This window comes from Eubalaena glacialis, chromosome X (genome assembly GCF_028564815.1).
Source record: "Eubalaena glacialis isolate mEubGla1 chromosome X, mEubGla1.1.hap2.+ XY, whole genome shotgun sequence".
Lineage (NCBI taxonomy): Eukaryota > Metazoa > Chordata > Mammalia > Artiodactyla > Balaenidae > Eubalaena > Eubalaena glacialis.
In genome coordinates, this window is record NC_083736.1 from 113294130 (window position 1) to 113314823 (window position 20694).

Sequence of the window (20694 nt, forward strand, 5' to 3'; positions counted from 1 at the left end):
CTTGCACAGAAACGAAGACCCAACACAGCCAAATAAATAAATAAATAAATAATAATTTTTAAAAAAAGATATTAAAAAAGAGGAGGGGGAGGGCAGGGCGAGAGGAGGCACTTGTCCCAAGTCCGCTGTTCACTTACTACTTCTGATTCTGTAGGAGCCTCCTGGCTGTGCTCAGTGGTGCATGTTCACCGACAGTACTGATAGCTTCTGTGTTTTGGTCTCAGAACTTCGGGGCCTTTCATTCTCTGTCAGTATGTTTCTGCCCCACGTGAAGGTCATGTACAACTTGCCTCTGTCATCAACCCCTTTGGGGACTGATTAGTTAAGCTAATTAAGTTAAGTCAGTTAGTTAAGCTAAGTCATGGTGGCCCCCCGGGAAAACTGCAAGGACAGGAGCATTACCAAGCATTCCTGTCTGCGTGCGTTGGGAGTACAGGCCAAATCTTGCAAAGACCTTCTTCCAATGGTGCTCCCCTCTCTGTCCACCCGTCCGTCCGAACCCTGTGTTGCGTGGGTGGGCCTGGGAGGGGGATCGAACCCTATGGCAATAACCAAGCTGCTAAACTGCTGAGCTGGTTTTAATTGAACCGTGAGAGGGAGGTTTTCAGGCAGGTAGACAACATCCTGTTGTTCGGGCGCTCCTCTCTCTTTTTTGCACATCTGGCTGAAGTGGGAGGCGGGTGGCTGACTCGTGTTGGTTGCGGCGGCAGCAGCAGCAGCAGCAGCGGCGGCATCTGCCCGCTACCGTCCCGCGCCTCGGTCCTCCCAAGAGCTCCCCAGGCCATGGATGCTGTGGCTGTGTATCACGGCAAAATCAGCCGGGAGACGGGGGAGAAGCTCCTGCTCGCCACGGGTCTGGACGGCAGCTATTTGCTGAGGGACAGCGAGAGCGTCCCGGGCGTGTACTGCCTGTGTGTTCTGTGAGTACGTGGTGGGAGCCTCCACTGCCCACCGCGCAGCCCCAGGCCCGGCCCAGGCCCCCCCTGGGGGTTTCACGCCTGGGCCTCCTGCGGGTGCCCTTTGGGGTGGGGAAACGCAGTCTAGAATGCACCTTTGCTGCCAAAAGGGCTCAGGCTCCCGATTTCAGTTTTGACCTCTAATAGAGGCCAGCAAGGTGGAGGCCTGCGATGATGGTGGAGCAGCCAGATTGGGGGCCACCAGCTCCTCAGGGAAGGAGAAGCCTCTCTCTCCAGCTCTCCTGAAATGGCTTTGGAGGTGCCTTCCCAAAGGAACGTCAAATTTAAGGAGAGGAAGAAGACTAAGAAACTGAATCTATTACTTTAAGACATCAATGCCAGTTAGGTCAGGACGCAGAGAGAGGGATGTTTCTGAATAAAACCACCTCTCTGGATCTACTTATTGAGTTTTCTTTAGAGGAGTTGGCAGGGGAGGGGGGTTTCAGAAATAGAGCCTTTCTTGATAAAAGCTTGGACTGACAATAGTCATAAAGGGCATGGAGGGAAAACACCCTTGTATGATTCAGTTTTGCTCTTTACCTAAGCATCTCTTAGTCTAACGCCCCGTTTTGAATCAGATGCACCTTCATCTTTGCTCCAGGACTCCAGAGTCAGGCAGATCTGAGACCTAATCTTGTGCTGGTCTGATGCTGACTTTGGCAAGTTAACCTCTCAGCCCCTCAGTTTTCTTGTCCATAAAATGTAAATAATATTACTACCTACCTCATAGGAGTGTGAGGATTAAATGCCATAATGCAGGTAGAAAATTTAGCACTGGACCTGACACATACTAAATGTTCAGTAAAAGTAAGCTGTTGTTGTTGTTGTTGTTGTTATTATTATATTATTATTTTTTCAGTCTATTTCTTTCGGTACTCAGTATTGTTATTATATTCTTTGTTTTTTTCAGTCTATATCTTTAAGTACTCACAGGGCATTTCTAAGGAAGTACCTAGCTCGATCACTCTTTGTTAGCAGGACAAAAACATCCACGGAAACACCAGCCCTGCACGGTAGCTTCTAGACAGAAACAAAATGAGGGAAAATGCTTGGTAGTAATTTCGGTGTCTGACGATACACTGCAAGGTTTTGAAGTTCCTTCTGGGTCATTGAAGAGAGATTGTATTGAGCCTAGTGTTAGAGGATTTTCATTGTTTATTGTGTTTTTTTAAACAGTCAAGACATGTTTGTGGCAACTCTCAGGCCACGCTAGATGCATTTGTTATAAAAGCTTCCAGGGCAATACGTGCAAGCTATTGAATCTCTTGGGCTCAGATCTTACATTTTCTTTATATTATTGTTTTTCCCAAGTGGAAACTGGAGACGGTCAGTGAAAGCCAACAAGTATTCCTAGGCTCTTTTCTTATCAAAAGAAGGTGGAGGAGTGAGTAGACTGGTGAAAGGGGCTTCTTTAGGGAAGCTGACAAAGGAGGTAATGGGCTCGTTAACCTAGAGGTAAAAAATAAGGTACAAAAGAAGCCTGGGAAGAGGTGGAAGAGCAGGGGACAGTGTGTGGCAGGATGCTCCTAAGACTTCAGACACACTGGCCTCTTTGTTGTTTCTCGAGCTTGCCAAGCTGCTCCCTGCTTAGGATCTTTGCACTTAACTATTCCTTCTGCCTCTTCCCTCAGAGAGGACTTCTTTGACCATCCTATCTAAAATAAGTGCCCTCTCCCTGTCCCAGTTACACTCTATCACTTTATTTTTCTTCAGGGAACTTTAAACTATCTGACATTTGCTTGTCTACTTATGTCTTGCTGAGCTTTCCTGCTAAAATGTAATCTCCGTGAGGACAGGGACATTGTCTCCCACACCAGGAACACAGCCTGGCACGTAACAGGCATTGTGAGGCACGCAATAGGTGCTCAATAAACGTTTTTGAATTAACGAATGAACTGTCAAGACAAATACTGTTCTTTACTGCAGAAAGCTTTTGGGCTGATATCAGGAGGCCAGGGTGTGGACTCAGGGGAAATCACTCAACTTCTCTGGGTCTTGGTTTCCATATTTGTAAAACAGGAATAGTAATGTGTGTTCTACCTTCTGCATAAGATTACAGTTGGTAAAAGATGCAAGAGAGAAGGATAATCTTAGCCTTTTTCCCACGTAGGCCAGGACCACATAAGGTATTAATTTAGGCAGGTGGGAAATTCTCAAGTTAAGATTTCACCCAAAGTAAATCTTGCATAAATGCAGTTTTTATGACTCTTAGTTTTCCGTGCAAACCTCCTTATGAAGTAGCAGAAAATTGTCGGCAAATTGGGAGTCCCCCTAGCATATCTTTCGATGGGCACACTGAGGCCTCTGAGTCCTGGAGAGTGATGGCCAGACTGCTGCAGAGGAAAGACACAAGGATACATTGCCTTTTATGACAGTTTCTCAGCCTTTTTTGGGCCAAGGATCCCTTTTGATAAACATAAACATTTCATTTCCTCCTTTTTAGTACTACGCTGTAGTAACAAAATCAAATTTTATTTTGAAACAAACCACATACTCATTTTATACCAAAACATCTATGGTTATGATATACAGCAGAAATAACAATGTAAATGGTGTCTCATATATATGAACAGCAAGGTATAGCTAACAAGCATATATTTGACTGTAGGGTTCACTCAGAATAGTTTCTCAATCTGTCTTTTGTTTCTTCTCATTATCCAAGAAGGTTTGGTTGAGCTTCAGTTTCTGTACTTTTATTGTAGAAATAACACATTGCATATGCCTTTCGAACTGTACTTTAAACTATACTTGCTAACTAGGTTTGCTCCTTTCCCCAGTTCTGAACCCCCAATCATGGCCTTTAGGTAAGGCCTTTCCTTCTGTTCATTTTGGGAAATTGAATCTCATAAAGTATTAAAGAAATTTTCCATTTATAGGATTGCTCACCTTCATTTAGAGCGAGAAGTTTTTCTTCCAATTATTTTCAATAAGTAAATCTAGATTTTGGTATAAGTCTATTAAAAATAGTTCCTAAACACTTATTCATATTGTAGAAAGTTTTTTAAATGTAGATAATGGAAATGAGGGAAAATCATCTATAGTTTTATAACCTAAAGACAATTACTGTTGAAAACTAAGTGGTTTTTCTTCTGTATTTTAATAAAACAAATTGCTTTATAAACACATGTGCTCTTACACTATTGTATTCTGCTGCATTTTCCACTTAACGTGAAAAAAACACATTTATATATAATGTTCTTACAAATGATTTAAAAACATTATTTTTAATGATTTCATGATAGTCCAACCAGTCCAACTATATTTTCCTTAACCAGTCCTCTATTTTTAGACATTTGAATCATTCCAGGTTTTTGCTATTATAAATTCCGTCATGATTCATATTTCAATCCATAAAGGTTTCCTTGTATTTATGATGACTTCCTTATAATGAATTTCAAGGTGTGCAATTTTTAGATCAGAAAACATGGACAGCTTAAGATTCTTGATGTATACATGATCACCAAATATTTTTTCCTAAATGGTTATTCCCGTTTATATATATGCTCACCAGTACTGCATGAAAGTGCCTGTCTCACCGCACCATCCCTAGAAGTGGGTATTCTTGTTAAAAAAAAAATTCTTCTTGAAATTTGGTGTCTCACTCTTTATTTCATATTTCTTTAGTGATTGAGTGTCTATATGGTTGGTAAACTGTTGTATTTCCTTGTTCATGAATTGGCTCTTTGTGTACTTTGCCTATTTAACCATTTGGATCTTACTATTTTTCTTAACACATTATGAGTTTTTATATACTAATCCTTGATCTATTGAAAGTATCTTTTCTCAGTTTAGTGTTTGCCATTACTTTTCTTTGACACACAAAAAATTAACATTTTTAGTAGTCAAGTCCGTCACTCATTTTCTTTGTGTTTGACTTCCCCCTTTGCTTCCCAACTTAGAAAGTTCTTTGACCTGCAGAGATGTCATAAAACTTCACTTCAATTTTTGTTTTAAATTTGTGGTTTGGTTAGTTAACACTTAACTCTTTAATTCCATTTGGAATTTTATTTTTATGTGGAGAAAGGATCTAATTTGATTTTGTTTCGAAATAGCTAATAATTTATAAATAGAACTTCCATTCCTGATTGATTTATTAGCCTACTTTACTATACATTAAATTCTTACATATAACAGTTACTGTTTCGCAGTTATCTATTTGGCTCAATTGATCTATTTATTCTTGTACCACTAGCGCTATGTGTAGTATGATAATGTTTTAATACATTTAAAAAATTATTTGCTGTTCTTACTTGTTGGTTCTTCAAGATGAAATCTAGAATGATTTTGTTAAGTTAAAAAAAATCCCATTGGGGTTACATTAAACTCATTAATAAGTTAAGGAGGAATTGTCATCTTTAAAGAATTTAGTCTTCCTATCCAAAATCCTGTTATGTCTCTCCATTTATTAATTTTTTCATTTACATCCATCAATAGAGGTTTGTAGTTTTCTTCCCATAGGTCTTGCATAGTTTTTGTTGTTTATTTCTAGTTATTGTGAGTATGAATGTATGTGTCTATTTTTTTGTTTCTATCATGAATGGAATCTTTTCCCACTATATTTTCTTTTGCAACAGGAAAGCTACTGACTTTATGGTTTTTTTTGTATCCATCCAGTATACTAAAAGTTCTTATTAATGCAAATAGTTTAAATTAAATTTAATTTAATTTTACTCTTTTTGGTTTTCAAGGTATATCAAGTTTCTTTTCACTAAGGTACATGTGAGCCCTCACATTTCTCCCCTTTTCACCCCTAATGTAGACAGCCATTGGGAAAGTCCTAAATGCCCACTGGGATAGTTTGATGGTGATAAGAGAAAAACAAATTTAAAATATTTAAAATAATTACTTTGAAGAAATAGTTTATTTCTGTACATCCTCTGTACATATCTGAGTTTGCTACTTTTATCTGATGGAAGATTTGGAAGAAGAAATGCTATTATATTCTTTAGCCTCAAGGACACATAATGAAGTCATTTGACATATATGTCTTTAGATAAAAGGATAATTATCTTTTTGTCCTTTAAGATTTAAAGGATGACTGGGGATAAAGTGCCTATCAAACAATTGAACTGGAGAAATGGGGGAAGGAACAGTGACAAAATAAAATCCAGCTTATCAGTTGTAATTGCAGGGAACAGAAGAATGAGAAATTATAAAACTTAGAGTTAGTTTTTGAATACAGTTGGATATGTGTGTTGGCGCCGCATTTATCTTCATGATAATTGAGGCCACTAGAATTACTTTGGATTATTTAAGTACAATCCATTAATGGCAGAGCAAGCCTGAAGGCCAGCCTAGGATTAAATGTGCAATACACAAACCACCAAATGGACAATTCACAGGCCAATAAATCAAGTGCTGACTCTGGTTGACAATGTAAAATTAAGTTGCAAGATTAGTCTGAAGATGTCATTTAGTTTAAAGCAAAAGGGAAGCCTAGGTTGACCTCTTTTGGGCTCTCCCCATCTTGTCTCTATGCTCTAACCCCTTCCTTTGCCCTTTCTCTCCGGTCGTAAGGCCAAGCAGACTCCCTCCCTTTTTGAGAACTATGCTTTTGGATTCACCTTAAGATCAATTTGTTAACTCATTCCCTCTGATATAAGAGAGAGGCAGCATAGAAAGATGGTTAAGAGCCCATATCTTACAGCCAGACCCTGTGGGTGTGCATCTCAATTCTGGCCCTTAACCAGCTATTTTACCTTGAGCAAGTTACTTAAACTTTCTGTCTCAGGTTCCTCATCTGTGAAAAGGGTGATGGCAATAATAATACTACAGTACTTACCTCATAGGGTTGTTATGAGAATTATTGCATGAGTTAACATTTATAAAGTTAATATGTAGTAGGTGTTTGTTAATATAAATAAAAGCTCCATAAATAATTGTGAGACAAAGTTAGACCATTGTATGAGTACATAAATAAAACGTTCTATGGCACTTCAAGGGAAGAAGAGATTATATTTATTGTCATGACTCATCGAAACTGGTATTACATAGTTTTACCATCAAACTTGAAGCTGAATGACTTTTGATGGTTCTGAAAATTCAAATTCACTCTGAAAGAATGAAGATTGGGCCATATGAAATTCGAAAACCTCTTGGATCAGAGTGGCTTTCTATAGGATACCATTCCTCTGGGTATAAAAGCTCTGAAATATTTGTTAAAAAAACAGTCACATTATAATTGTGCCTTGAATTTTTCATGTAACATTCGTTTGTATAGACATAGACAGCCTGGGCACTAGCTTGCTTTATTTGTGGTGTCATGAAGAAGTCAGATGTACCTAAACCTTTTCTTTTGCGTAGTCCTTGAAGTGGTATAAAGAAGGAATTGATGTGGTTTTGTCAATTGTAAAGCAAGATCTGTCCCCAACGCTGACCCTTTGAGAAAAGAAAAAATAAGTCAGGTTGCTTTCTTCTTGTCTCTTTCTAACCAGAACACATTTTTAAGAGTTGGGGACAGCTTTTAAAAAAATAAAGGCAATTTTTAATATTAGCAGGGACTGAATCAGCACATGCTTTGTAGTCATTAAAATGCAAAATATTTTTTTTTTAAGAAATTAATTTTTTAAGAAAATTAATTAATGGCAACAACAACAAAAATCTCTATTGTTTTCTACCAATTATTTATTTTCTAGATTTTTTCATGATAAATTTAAAATTCCAGGCTTATCATCAAGTGTGACAAAAGGTTTGATGGAGGAAGGAAGTTAAAATTACACTACATTCTTGGTTTGTCTATATTAATGGGGAGTCAGAGGAAGAATAATCCTAAAAGGGATGTAACAGGTTTTAAAGATGAATGATATTTTTCTGATTTGTGATTTGCTTAGGCTAGATTTGTAAAGCTCCAAATTGTAATTTTACTTCTGTTTCTTTAAAAAAATGTTGTTAGTCACTTGTATAACTTTATAAGGGAAATTACAAAACTTCCCTGGCGGTCCAGTGGTTAAGACTCCGTGCTTCCACTGCAGGGGGCACGGGTTCAATCCCTGGTCGGGGAACTAATATCCTGAATGCCGTGGCGTGGCCAAAAGAAAAAAAAATGGAAAATTAATATGCAAGGATGCATTTATATTAGTTTAAATTTACTTCTAGTTTATATACATATGGGGATAGTTTTGAACAGTAATCAGAGTGGCGGCTCTCCTTGTGTCCACTTTTTTCACATACCATCATTTTATATCAACATGGTCCAGGTGTTTAAAATTTTTTGAAAAACGTAGCTCTCTAATAACTTTGAACTTTGGTATAGTTTTGAACCATTCTTTCTGCTGCCATTTCCTTATTTTGAGTAACATTCCTTAGGTTAATTCCATTTTTCATTATTAAAATAGAACTACTATGAAAATCTTTGTCAAATTGCTTTTTCCATTTGATTCCTTAGAGTGTATGAAGATAAAGAAGGTCATTAGGTAAAAATACGCACAGTTTTATGGCTCTTGTTATAACTTGTCAATTTATTTCCTAAAAGAGTGATTTTTCAGTGGACAGGGAGAGAGTATGTGTAGTTTGGAAAAAAACATAATCAATATTTTCATTTACTTTTGTATTATAGAATTATTGTTTCATAATACAAGCTACAGAAAACAAAACTATGAAATCTTGTTGGGGAAGAGGGAGTAAAAAGTTCAGAAACACTGTTCTGTGAAGACCAAAAGCATTGAAAAAGCTTCAGCTTATATTTAAATAAAATTTCATTCTTAAAACATAGACTAAAAAAAAAATTGAGTGACTATGGCGGTGGTGAAAGAAGCCAGCTTGACTTTGGAGAAATTGCCATCAATATTCCCAATGAGTTGTGAGCATTTTCCATGCATTTTAATCAATCCTTCTGTAACTTTAATGTTCCTACAAATCATCTGGAAATCTTGTTAAAACGCAGATTCTGACTCAGCAATTCTGGAGTGGGGCCTGAGATTCTACATTTCTAGCAAGGTCCCAGGTGAAGCACTGTTATTACCCTGAGAACATAATTTGAATCGCACTGTTTTAAATCTCTTCCATCAGTGATATATGAGAGTATATCAACGACAGTTGGCTACAGGGGATCTTTGGTCAGTGACTTCAGCAACTTGGAAGTGGAAGAGATGAACTGCTGGCTTGTTTGAGGGGTGAAACAATTTTGCTCATTCAGAAATTTGAGGAGTTGGGGAGTAGGAGATTGTTAAAGTTGGATGGGTTAATCACAAGGAGTTTTATGTGCCACTAGCACCAGGTTGTTCAAGACTGAAGGAGGTAAGGACTTTTGAAGTGGTACTCAGGTTCCTGCTGCTTAACTGAAAGTGCGATAAGATCAGATTCGTTAGGAAATCATTTTCAAAACAGACTCATTTATTTTGACTAAATGAGGCTGAATGGTAGTAGGGAGATAGATTCATTGTATCTTTTAGAAACCCACTGTTTGAGAAAGTGGAAAACTGGTTGCCTATGATTTTGTTTGCATTGTTGCTGAAATTTTAAATAATGCATTTCCACAACACCTTTAATGATACTGAATTACTGCCATTAATCTCTTCCCATAGGGAAAATGGAACTAAAGGCCTATGCTATTTCCCTGCTCCTACCTCCATTTTGCTGTGTGACTTTTTTTTTTCTTTTCTTTTTTTGGCACCTTGTGGGTCTTAGTTCCCGGACCAGGGATTGAACCCAGGCCCTGGCAGTGAAAGCACCAAGTCCTAACCACTGGACTGCCAGGGAATTCTCTGCTGTGTGACTTTAAGAAAACCACTTAAACCCTTATGTTTGGAGTTCCCATGGTGAAAAATGGAAATCAAAGCTCTTGCTTTGTTCCCTGTAGTGTACTTACTGAAATCAGTGAGGTACATTTCAATTGCTTAAAAAAACAAAAGACTTTACAATGTAATATTTTATATTTATTTAGCATATTATATATGCTAAAAGTATACTATATGCATATATCAAGCTATTTCATATATGATCTAAATATTCTGGCAAACCTTTATAACAAAAATGAAACATTTCCTGTAATTGCACCAGCAAATTAAATTGACCCTTTTTTGGGTTTCACAAATTGAATGAACCTGATTAGAGTGTTTTAGACCTAATTTTTTCATCCTTTAGGTAATAGTACTGATGGATAGTGATTAAAAATATAGTAATTTAATCCACATAAAGACTTTTAGTTCTATAGGGGATTAATGGTAAGTGAGGTCAGTTACTCAAGCTTGACCCTGTTTGAGATACTTTAGGTTCTTTTAGGTTTAAACACATTTAATTTTACCAGACTTTAGCATGTATTTTTTTTTCTTTTTTAAAAAAATTTCTTGGCTGCGCCACGCTGCATATGGGATCTTAGTTCCCCAACCAGGGATGGAACCTGCACCCCCTGTATTGGAAGCGTGGAGTCTTAACTACTGGACTGCCAGGGAAGTCCCAGCATGTATTCTAATCAAAGATATATTTTGACCCAAACTTGTTCCGAAGAATAGCAATCAGAAAATGTCTGAAATAAAACTCTGTGAAGATTCAGATTCATAATTTCAAGTAATTCAGCATAAAGTTTACCATACTTTGCTAGGAAGCAAAGGTTTGTTAGGCAAGTTAAGTAGCAGTACCATAGATACTAAAATATAATAAATAATCTATATCCATTACAGTGTGGGGATCAAAAGCCAGAGCTCTAGAGTCAAAGAGGCCTGATTTAAATCCCATCTTTGATGCTTGATTTGTAGTGTGGCTTTGGTTACTTAACTTCTCAAAGTCTCAGTTTCCTCATCTATAAAATCAATTTCACAATATAAAGTTCATAGGATTACTATGGGGCCCAAAAGAGATAATGCATGTGCTGTGGGCTGAATTGTGTCCTTGTCGAATTCATGTATTGAAGCCCTAACTCCCAATGTGGATGTACTTGGAAATAGGGCCTTTAGGAGGTAATTTAGGTTAAATGAGATCATAAGGGTGGGTCCCTAATCCAATAGCGTTCTGGCCTTATGAGAAGAGAGAGAGCACCCTCTCTCAATGAATGCACACAAAGAAAAGGTCATGTGAGCACACAGCAAGAAGGTGGCTATCTACAAGCCAAGAGAAGAGGCCTTGGAATGAAACCTATGTTGCTGGCACCTTGATCTTGGACTTCCAGCTCCAGAACTGTGAGAAAATAAATTTCTTTTGTTTAAGCCACCCAGCCTATGGTATTTTGTTATGGCAGCCTGAGCAGACTAGTACAGATTTTGGTACTGACAAGTACAGTGCTGCTGTAACAAACACCTAAAAATGTGAAAGTGGCTTTGGAACTGGGTCATGGGTAGAAGCTAGAGGAGTTTGGAGATGCATGCTAGAAAAAGCCTACCAATACTGTGAACACAGTATTGGTAGAATGATGGATGTTAAAGGTCATTCTGATGAGGTCTCAGATGGAAATGAGGAACGTGTTGTTGGAAACTAAAGGAAAAGCCATCCTTAATTATAAATGGCAAAGAACTTGGCTGAACTGTGTTCTAGTATTTTGTGGAAGGTAGAACTTGCAAAGTGGATATTTAGCTGGAGAGATTTCTAAGCAAGGTGTTGAAGGAATAGCTTGGTTCCTCCTGACTACTTATAACAAAATGCGAAAGGAGAGACATGAATTGAGGAAGGAATTGTTAAGCAAAAAGAAACCAGAATACAAAGATTTGGAAAATTCTCAGCCTACTCATATGGCAAAAAATGAGGAAACTTGGTCTGGAGAGAATACCAAGGGAGTGGCTGGATAATCACTCCTTAAGGAGATTACCCATGATGCTAACTAGTCATCTCAACAGAAGCCAGGAATAGAGTTTGGACCAAAGCATCAGAGACACTGTCAGTTTGGACCAAAGGGAACAGGACAGGACAATAGTGCAATTTGGCTGCAAACATGCTTTATCTTTCAAGAAAATGGAAAAATGATCCTGAAGTTGTTTCAGAGATCATCAGGGTTACCACTCCCACCACAGGCCCAGAGTGCCTAAGCCCAGGTGGGCAAGGCTGCTTCCACCTAGATTTCAAAGGTGGGATCAGCTGCCCAACAGAGCCAAGTGGGTGGGGCTGCCCCTGCAGAGCCATGGGGGTGACAGTGCCACCCAGTGGGCCTGGAGGGCAGAGCATCAATCCAAAAAGGATTATTCTCAAGCATTAAGATCTAATGGAATTTGCCTTATGAGATTTCGGACATTTTTGGGACCTGTCACCCCTTTTCCCCTTCCGATATCTCCCTTTTGGAATGGGAATATCTGTCCTATGCCTGTCTTCCTGTATTTTGGAAGCACATGACTTGTCTGGTTTCACAGGTTCACAGCTGGAGAAGAATTTTGCCTCAGCAGCAGTCATATCCCCAAGTCTCACCTGTATCTCATTAGATGATCTTTAGAAGAGACTTTGGACTTTATTTAGACTTCAGAGTTGATGCTGGAATGTGTTTAAGACTTTTAAGGCTGTTGGGATGGAATGAATGTATTTTGTATGTGAGAAGGATGTGAATTTGGAGATACCAGTGTTGGAATGCTATGGACTGAATCATGTACCCTCTCCCCCCATATTCATATGTTGAAGCTCAACCCCCAATATGGCTGTATTTGGAGATAGGCCTTTAGGATGTAATTAAGGTTAAACGAGGTTGTAAGGATGGGACCCCAATCCAATAGGACTGGTGGACTTATAAGAAGAGAGATCTCTCTCTTCACACATACACACATACAAAGAAAAGGTCATGTGAACACAGCTAAAAGGTGGCTGCCTACAAGCCAAGAGTAGAGGCCTCAGAATAAAACCTATGTTACTGTCACCTTGACCTTGGATTTCCAGCCTCCAGGGCTGTGAGAAAATAAATTTCTTTTGTTTAAGCCACACAGACTGGTATTTTGCTATGGCAGCCTGAGCAAACTCATACATGTAAAACTCTTGGCATGTAGTAGAAATCAACTATACAGATATACAATATGCATACACAGTGAATAATGGGGGAAAACGTTTACCCCATCTAAAAGGACAAGCTGATTTCAAGTACTTTAGCAGGGCTCCTTTTTAATTCAAATTACTATTAGTACTATATTATAATGTATTATAAAGTTATATAGTAATAGTAATATCATAGGAATATACCACATTTATTATATTTATAATTAATATTATTATTATTATTAACTTAAGTGGGCCTGATAGTACCTTATCCCCAGTGAAATGTTTTCACCTTAAGGCTCTGTATGTACTCAAAAAATAATATTACTATGCTTTGTTGAATCTGTTTAATAATTCATAATTTTTACCAATTACAACAGGTCTCTAGTTTCTTTCTGTCCCAACAGTCTCTCACCTTGACAAATCCTTAGAAGTGTGAGCTCCCTCGTTTGAAAAAAAAATGAAAAGATAAAGAAGGCTTACTAGAAACTGTGATTAGCTAGATATAATAGGCAAGCAAGTTAGATTCCACAGGCTTTTCTTTCTATGAATGCAGTGGTGCAATATACGTGTGTCCCAGTATATGTATCATTTATATGTAATAGTTAAAGCTCAAATTTAGAGCATCCATTGTTCTTTTGGAATTTTTCAGTAATGGAAGTTTATTCTTTCACAGGTATCAAGGTTACATTTATACATACCGAGTGTCCCAGACAGAAACAGGTTCTTGGAGTGCTGAGGTATAGCTCTTTTATTTATTTTTGCTTCTGGGGGTATCAGGGAGGTATTTGAAATTTAGACTGCTTTTATAAAAGAGCTGTCAAATCCTACATTCCCAAAATATTCATCAGATTCAAATCACTAAAGCTCCAATCCAATATTGTTCATGGATCATTAAGAAGCCTTTAGAGAATTTTGGTCCCAGTTCTGTTCAGCCACCACTGTATGGAGTGGTCTCACTTTGGGGAAAAGATAACAAAGTTAAAGGATTGTGTCACACTTTTAGTGCCTATGTGAAATTTTAGAAAGCATATCAAAAATATATAAAAAAATCAAATCGACAATTATTTACCAAATGATACTAATGCAAGTGTTGGTTCTATGGGGGATGAAACAACATGACTCCTGTTTTCTAAGAACCTATAAAACCCTTGAGAGATACAACATGAATTAAATAGCAATGTGAGAGCCTGGCGTTTGCTGTCAGGTGGATGTGTGTTCCAGGTCTTATCCACCCCCAACCCCTTTCTGAGAGGTCTATGACCTTGGGTAGGTTACCTAATTTTTCTTTGAACCAGTTTCTTCATCTGTAAAATAAGCCTAAAAATAGTCCCTTACTCATAGGGCTCATTTCGAAGATTAAATGAGATAATGCATATAAAGAAAGCTCTTAGCCACAGGACTAGCAAGCAAGCACTCAAAAATGGGAACTCACCCAAGTTGCTGAACAATATGATTGTATATAGTCAAGTGCTATCTAGCACAAGCATTTGAAGAATAGAGGATTTTCCAAGTATTAGGGTAATCAAGGCTGCTCTTCTGTGGAGGCGGGACTCCCAGCTTAGCCATATGGGAAGGACAAGGATAGGTAGAAAAGAGAGAGAGGGAACATTCCAGTGACTTTTAAGCTATGTTCCGCAAAATCCTAAGGTTCTTTCATCTGAGTGCCTCGGAGTTAGTTGCCCAGGGGGGGTTACAGAAGGATAGGAGGATGTGTGGGTATGCTTTGGGTTCCCAATTTGTCTTTAATCTGAGCAGTCCCTTTTATTTTGCTTATCAACTGGGGCTCTGAGAAAGATTTCATTAGAAGAATGGGTTCTGATGGCTTTGAAAACATTTGAAAGTCACAGTACCATTGCAAGAAATGCCTGTAGAGTGAATCTCTTTCCACGTACCAGGGTAGTATCAATATATTACCATGCTAGCAAAGTAGAGGTCTCTACAATGGAAACTTCTGACTTCAAATGCTTTCTCTGATTTCTGACTCTTTATAAAAACAGTCCGTCTTTATAACGAAAGCACTTCATTATGAGCTGTTTGAAAACGTAAATGCTAATATCAACCTCTATTAATAACTCAATCAATCTATGCATTTAAGAAACTCTGAAGTCTAGACTTAAAAAAAAAAGTAAAATAGCTCTAACCTTTACAGATGCACCGGTGAACTAGGAACTACTGAGATGAATTAGGGCAAGTTTTCAAACACATTGTTGCTTTATATCAGGATAATTGATGCTACCATTCTAATTAGAGGAAAAGCAGTACTATTTCTAATCAAAACTGTTTATACCCGTTTATTTTAAAAAGTTCTCTGCATCACTGCAGAGATGATTGAATAGAAAATTAAATTTCATTTATTATGAGGAATAGTAGTGTATGATATATACATATATAGTTGTATATAATTTGACCAGAAATAGCCCTTCTCCCTAGAGAAGTAGCCTTCAGCTGCTGAAGAATATTCTTTATGGAAAGGATCTTAAATTAGTAGGGCTTAGGTAACGTTTTCTTTAAACTTGTTTTCTTCCATTTCAAGTATAACATCATATGCAGATTGTTACATGTTTGTGATCATGTTAGGGAAGAAAGGGCTTATTGAACACAAATGCTCTCTCATTCTGTTGTCTGGTCTGACCCGTTTATCTAATAATATTGTAATTATCTGCACCAAGAGAGCAGAAGATTGGCATGTTTTCTCCAAAGGGAAAACAGTTTTAAAAAAAAACTCTTTAGATTTATTTTTGAAATGCATATTGCATTTTTTCTATCTACTAAATTTGCCTTCTAGTTATGTTTTCCTATGGTGAATATTAAACTAGTGTGTATTCTCAGAGCTCATATCACCTGACTGGAAGAAATTTCTCTAGAGCATATTGAAGACCAGCTGTGATCCAAAGCATGTTTCCATGGATAACTAAGAGATGACTGTATGGGAAATGTGCAAATTTGAACAATAGCAGAGTTCAGTGACAGGATGGGAGATGTCAGTGGTACAATTCTTGTGGTAAATGTATTTTCAAAATGGGGTAAATAACAGATATTTATATTGCTCTTTGGAACAATGCTTTAGTTTGCCACACTGTGGGAAAAATCTTGACAGTAGCACTAAATTTTCTGTGCAAAGATTGTGCTAGAAATCTAGGTGTGTCTGCAGTTTGTTTCAAAGAGTGGAGTGAAATTGAACCCTGGATCCACTGAACTACGAAAGACAAATATTATGTGATTTTCTAGCTTTAGGTAGACTTTTAGGTTTTATCATTGCCTAGTATATTAATTTATCTCATGTGACTCAGGCTAAAATTTTGCCAAATTGTTAATTCAGAGAATTCCACATACAGTCACCTATCATTTATTAATATGTTCATTGTCTGCGGTACATTGTAAAAAATGTACTAACATCCCCCTGCTGACTTCAGTGCTTTTGGGCTTTTCTGGATATTTGATCATCAGTAGATCAGTGGATGTTATATAATTTTACTTATTGACCTAAGCAAAGCACTATAAATTCAGTCAGTTATTTGTCAATGCAACATTGCATGCCAAATTCAAATTGCTTTTTTACATTCAGTGCTATTATTCCTCTCCGTTAGCATGGAGAATCAAGTGTTAACTGCATACAAATCCTCATAAAAAAGATGCTTCTGTTGATAAATGGTTTTACAAGCCACAAGAACAGGTAAAAAGATGTGTGGTTTGAAATCTTTCCACACCGGGGGAGTGGATTAGTTTCTCTTCTGGTTGGTGACTCTAACTTCACTAGAACCTGTTTGGTCTCTAATCTGCCTAATCTGAAAGGCAAGAGACTGGGTCCTGGGATCTAGAGCCAGTTCTGCCTCTGGTTATCTGTGTGACCTTGGGCAAGCTGAATTATCTCTTTGTATTTCCATTTTCTTATCTGTCAAATGGGAGTAACCAAATCAGCCAATAACTGCCAAGAGATGGGAAAGTGCTTTGAAAATGAAAAAGTGCTCTAAGGAAGACATAAGAAGGTTCTTTTGTGCCTATGGCCTGCCTTTGACATTTGGAGATTCTATCCTGGAGCCAAAGAACTGTTTGGACCCCTGTAAGAATGGCCATATTATTTTGGATGAGGTCTCAATAGAGTTCTGGGAAGGTGTTTAGACTGTAAGGTTGGAGCTGAGTGGGAGAGTATTCTGTATCTACTGAGTAGCTGTGTGAGCCTATGAGCTGGCACTAATTTAAAGCTAAAAAGAACTTTTTCAGTGTTTTCAATGAAAAACTCTTTACCCCAGTGTAGGAAATGACCAAGAGTTATAGTGGACGGTGTGCTGTCTTTAGCATTTTGTCTAGCTGACAGACGTCTGTATGCCAGCCTTCATGTTTTCTCATTAAATGCTAACAAACAAATAGCTCCCACCTCAAAAACTTTCTAGATGGAATAGCTGAAAAACAGCTTTCTAAAATAACTGGTCATTGTTCAATTGCTTGTAGCAATACTATTTTATTTCATGTAAAATGACAGTTTTGAGCTGATGCTTAAAGCTTGGCTCATAAGCTTTTGCAGGAAATTGCTGTTGATTTCAAGTAGTGTCTTTACAAGAGAATTGATGTCAGGAGAGGAGTACATTTTAATAGTCACCTGCAAATAATGATCCCTTCAAAACCAAACAAATAAATAAATAAAGGCGACCTTAGTCTTTCATTTTCGTGTCATAGAGAAAACCTCGTCACAGTGAAGTGTTGACACAAAGAGCAATTTGGGGGAGGATAGGGAAGTTTCCCAAGGAGGACAAAATTTAATGTGTAGGATGAGGCAGGACATATCGTGAAGTGAAAGAGTGTGAGGACTAACTAGCCCTGCATTGTGTGCCTCATAGCAGCCACTTTTTAATTTCCTGTGTAGCATTTTATATTGTGGAATGATGGCAGGGAGGATGGGTTGTAGTTGTTGTTTCATTTGTTTGTTTGCTTCTTTTTTTTTGTTCTTTAGGCTTTTTATTAATGACCTGTAGGATCTGTGTTTTTTCTCTGTTTAACTGCATCCTCTCTGTTGGTGAATTCATTGTGGGTAATGGCCTGTATACCCTTAGAGGTTCGGGATGTATGATGGGTAGCAGGCAGCAAGGGCAGGGCGATGAGCAGGAGCTCGTGCAAACTAATACCACCCTCGGGAGAGCTGAAATGACAGCTCGTTAGCTCCTCTTGCAGGGAAATTCAGCCAACCAAAGTAAGCTCTTCTAGAATGTTGTTTTTCCTTCTTCCTTATGTTTTCAAATATTTGAACAAGTTACACAAATGTTACCTCTCTAAGCATCCCTTGCACATTTTGTAGGCCCTTTTTGTATCATTATGAGGTAGATGAATAATCTGCTTGGCCTTTTATTTTCCAGACAGCACCTGGGGTACATAAAAGATTTTTCCGGAAAATAAAAAATCTCATTTCAGCATTTCAGAAGCCAGATCAAGGTATTGTAATACCTTTGCAGTATCCAGTTGAGAAGAAGCCCTCAGCTAGAAGTACACAAGGTGCTACAGGTATGGTTTACTGTTTATTTTTGACAGGTTTGGAAGCTTAGGGCTATGAGTCACCCTAGTCATAAACATATAGTTATAGAAAAATGCAATGAGAAAGAAGATGGAGCCAGCAGCCCCAGTGAGAGGGGGCTATTCACATGCTATGATTTCCACATGCTATACTATAAACTTTTAATAAAACTCTGCAAAAATATAAAAAATTCTATGAGCCCACAACGTTTTAATCTCTCTTATCCCGTCTTGTTTTCCCCAGCCTGTTTTGTCGCTCCATGAGTACCATTTCACTTCACTAATTCAGACACAAATAATTTGAAAGACGGGACAATTCAGAGAACATCTGGACTTGTCCTTGCTTATTATCAGACAGTGTTTTCCCTTCAGGGATGGAAAGGCTAATGTTAGCTTGGTCCACGCGATCCCGATTTCTGAATTTGTGGTGCTTGAATTAATAAAATTTTATTGTAGCAAAGGAAAGGAAGTTAGTAGTCTTTATTTTTCCACTAGCGCAAATTGTTACATCTCCTGAGCAAAGCTATTTTAGTGGACGTGTCAAGCTAATCACCGAACACTAGCCAATGTCCTCAGCTGTCAGATTTGTGATAGGTGATATCTATTGAAAGGGGTTAATCATCTGTCTGGAGTAAGAGGATCCGCGTTGATTGAAACAATAAATATTTATGATAAAATAAAATGAGTTGTTATTTCCTTTTTTGACAGGGACCCAGGCTCAGGCATAAACTGACAATTAGACTCAGACTCAAGTGGTGAATTAAATTAATGAGTAGTTAGCTTTTTTAAAAGAAATGTAAATAGAATTCCAATTTACAAATTGACTCAGTATTCCATTCTCTATAACAGTTTTAAATACTAGTTGCTTGAGCTATATCATTGGATTGTATCTTTGTGAACTTTATGCAGTTGGAAATTTTATGTTTGAGTTAACCTGTAATTTTAATAGCTTGTAAGTTTATCTCTTCTTGATTTTTGTTATTATTTTTCTTTAGGGAGAAGAGAAGATCCTGATGTCTTCCTGAAAGCACCATGAAGAAAAATAAAACACACCTTGTACTTTATTTTCAATAATTTAAATATATGCTGTCTTATATATAATAGATAATACAGTTCAGTGAGCTACAAAAGTATTTCTAAAACCATCGTAGTCCTGTAATGGAAGCATCTAGCATGATGTTAAAGCTGAAATGGACTTTTCGGATAATGAGGAGCTTTGAAATGAGGATTGGGGAGAAATAATTCCACAGGTTATTTTCAGTTATTGTATTTACAAATGGGAAATGATTTAAAACATAATGATACTTTATAAAAGATTAATGTCAATTCTTGCCAAATGTAAATAAAAATAATCCTCAGTTTTTCTCAAAAGCACCATTTTTAGTGAAATATTATTTGATAGCTACTGATTTTAAAATGTCTTGCTTGATTATATGGCAGGAAGCTGGTTCGTGTCCCTCGTCTTTGTCACGTGCGGTTCTACATTAGGTATTATGCTCTCCAATAGCTATAGTGTTATAGGCTCTCTGGGGATATATGAAGCTGTGCACTGTGTGCTAAAAACAAGTACTAGATAGAGAGTGAAGAATTTCTAATTCTGAAAGCAACCTTCTTGCCTAGTGTTCTGATGTTGGACAGTAAAATCCACGGACCAATCTGTAGTTTAAAATTCCTGTAATTTAAAATATGCTCTAAATGTTTATTATATTTGATGCTACAGGATTTGAAATTATATTACAAATCTGATGAAGTGGACTTTTCTTCTTTTCATTTACCTCTGCCCCAGTAGTTGCCACTCCATGTAAAAACAGCAGCTGCAGCTCATCAGCTGTGGCTCATGAGTAGCTGATTTACAAGCAGTCTCTCTATCAGGTGGCCCTACAAGACCATTGGAAGCTTACAGGTTACATTAATTTTTAACAATTCCAAGTAATTGTAACCTAAGTGAGAGCCAAGATTTTAGGTAGTGATGGGTATTGGTATTTTCTTCTCACATTTATATTTTCATGACTCTTACAATTCAATTATATGTCAAGTTGCTTCAGGCCTCATAGAATTCATTCACTCAGCAAACACAATAGGCACTGGGGTAGAGAAGTAAAAACACCTGGCCTCCACGCTCAGGTAGCCCCCTGCCTAGTTGGACAAGAAAACAATAGCAATAAAAGACAATAAAAGAAAATAACAATAAAAGACAGGAAAATAACAATAAAAGGTGATAAGTACATGGTAAGTGAGGGTCCCAACATGTAAGTAGATCTGTCTTTTTTTTTTAAAGGTTCTACTCCATTTATAGTTATTATAAAATATTGGCTATATTCCCTGTATTGTACAATATATCCTTGTAGCTTATTTT

The 20694-nt window shown here is 37.5% G+C and overlaps 1 protein-coding gene across 2 annotated transcripts; it reads left to right on the top strand.

Moving 5' to 3' along the window:
* The first annotated feature begins 783 nt into the window (after positions 1-783).
* SH2D1A (SH2 domain containing 1A) lies at positions 784-19389 on the top strand. 2 transcript variants are annotated; one of them, XM_061179130.1, is made up of 4 exons: positions 784-920; positions 13510-13573; positions 18185-18329; positions 19334-19389. In XM_061179130.1, exons 1-4 carry the CDS (start codon positions 784-786, stop codon positions 19372-19374), a joined length of 387 nt encoding a protein of 128 aa, XP_061035113.1. In that variant the 3' UTR covers positions 19375-19389. The 2 variants fall into 2 exon arrangements, with proteins under 2 accessions (XP_061035113.1, XP_061035114.1); XM_061179131.1 differs by having other exon boundaries at positions 18185-18320; positions 19334-19374.
* The last annotated feature ends 1305 nt before the right edge of the window (positions 19390-20694 follow it).